General features: G+C 56.4%; 1 protein-coding gene across 1 annotated transcript in view; it reads right to left on the bottom strand.

Moving 5' to 3' along the window:
- The window catches only part of LOC102375539 (claudin-16-like), a 5,709-nt gene extending 4,457 nt beyond the window's left edge, over window positions 1-1,252 (bottom strand). The window contains exons 1-2 of the mRNA XM_006023230.1: window positions 1,142-1,252; window positions 244-346 (exon numbers count right to left, since the gene is read on the bottom strand). Coding sequence (XP_006023292.1) covers window positions 244-346; window positions 1,142-1,252 — 214 coding nt within the window. The remainder of the gene's footprint in view (window positions 1-243; window positions 347-1,141) is intronic.
- Between the last annotated feature and the right edge of the window lie 720 nt (window positions 1,253-1,972).

Here is a 1,972-nt window from a genome sequence, read left to right on the forward strand (position 1 = left end):
GCAGAGACTTCTCCCCTGTAAAAGATTCAGTGACACACTGAAATTGTTTCGTATGCATTCAAAGAAATGTTCAAAGGGGTTTTTAAATGTTGATTGTCACAATGGGGATAAGCAAATAGTATAACTGGATGTGAACCCCCCACTGCCAATGAACTGTTCAGTGTCGCCATAAGGGTTTTCTAACAAGACCCTCTCCCTGTTGGGCCGACGCGCCCTCCCTTCCCAGGACGAGGCAGGACTCACGTGGGTGATCTGCTAAAATGGAATCATACTGGTCGCAGGTCTTGATGCCATCCTGCATGTTGGTGACACATTCCCTCCACAGCCCCCGGCATTTGTGACTGACCTCAAAGAGGAAGAAAGACATTAGAGACATACATGAAAATGTGTCTTCACCTGGGATATCACTGCCCCGGAGAGCAGGACTCACTCGTCACCTGAGACAGAAGACTCGGGCTCCCCAACCCAACACAGCTCGATCCTGGAGCTCTGCAGCTTCTCAGCACACGCAATTACCCCTCAGGGCCAGGTCAGGCATCATCCAGACCCATTTCTTGTGAGCTTTTGAATCTGGCAGCCAAGAAAGGAGCCCAGGAGTACCGGAGCAAGCCAGAGGGTGCGTGGCACATTGGGTTTCTGCTGCCTGGAAGGGAGCAGGCCCTGGGCTCCCAGCGAGGCAGGAACTTCCCTGCTACAGTGCCCTCCACCCATGCAATGCTATGGAGCACAAGGCCAAGGGCTCAGCTTCAGGAGGAACACAGGGAGTAGTCTGGCAAATGCACAGCTCTGTCTTCTGGTGGTCGGAGCCCCGTGTGAAGCAACCAGAGGGGTGCAGATACAAACTCCTTTGCGGTGAGAGGGTCTCTGGCCTCCTGGAGAAGTGCCTGAGCCACTTAGCTGTTGCAGCTAGTCTGGGGATTGTTGGCAGCTGCAAGCCTGGAATCAGCGCTTTAACGCTCTTGCCTCCATTGTCATCACATAGCGAAATAGTCTGCAAGTTCTGAACATGGGAAGTACTGTCTCTGTTTCCATTCATCTCATAATAAGCCTAGTAATCTCACGCCACAAAGGAAGCATCCACCCTGGGAAGCTGCAAGCATCTGCCCTGATCACATATTTGAAGACTGCTTGCTCTGCTCACCTCTAAGCTGTCATCAGTATTAACCATCCAGCAATCAGTCCAGGTGGCTGTGACCAGGAAGAGGGCAGACAGGAGAGCTAGGCCAAAAGCGGTCAGCTGGAGCACCACCATCCTCGGGAAGCCTGCCGGACACCAAGCAGTGCGCCACTGACCCACCAGCCCCAAAACAAGAGACGTCCCCAGCCCAACCTGGGGTTAGCGCCACACCCCAATTCCCCCAGAGCAGACACCACCGTGCTCCCCGCTCGGAAGGGACCCGGCTGGAGGCAGTCTGGCCTAATTTTCAGGCTGCCGGGGGAGGACAAGAGCCAAACCACAGGCCAGGGGAGGGGGCAGGAATCAGAGCTCACGTTACCAGAGCCAGGGTCCAAGTCAAAAGCGGAGTCAACATGCAGCAGTCAGACCCCAAATTCCCAGAGACAAGGGGAAATGCAAAGAGCAGAGTCCAGGACCTGAGCGAGCAGGGACATGCACAGAGGCTTGACAAGGCAGAGCTTCAGCCGGAGCTGCTGGCTGACCTCAAGGCTGGAGCTACGTGGAGGAGGCCCAGGCCACGGCCCGCTGGGGTCATGGGCCAGGTGAGGGCTGGCGGTCAGTGCCCCGGGCAGGTGTGGCCCACGAGGCACCGAACACAGCGCTCTCTGGGAGGTTTTCTGGCTCACTTTAGCATCAGCAATGAACTCCAAAGGTGGAGGGTGGTAGCCCGAGTTCATGAAGCCAATGCAAAAGCTTCCACCGCTTTCAGCGGGACCAGCCTTTCACCTGCCTCCGCTGAGAGACGTCCGAGACCGCAGCCCGCGGGGGCTAGTGCGGCCGCGAGCCCAGCTGCTC

This window comes from Alligator sinensis, unplaced genomic scaffold (assembly GCF_000455745.1).
Source record: "Alligator sinensis unplaced genomic scaffold, ASM45574v1 scaffold512_1, whole genome shotgun sequence".
NCBI lineage: Eukaryota > Metazoa > Chordata > Crocodylia > Alligatoridae > Alligator > Alligator sinensis.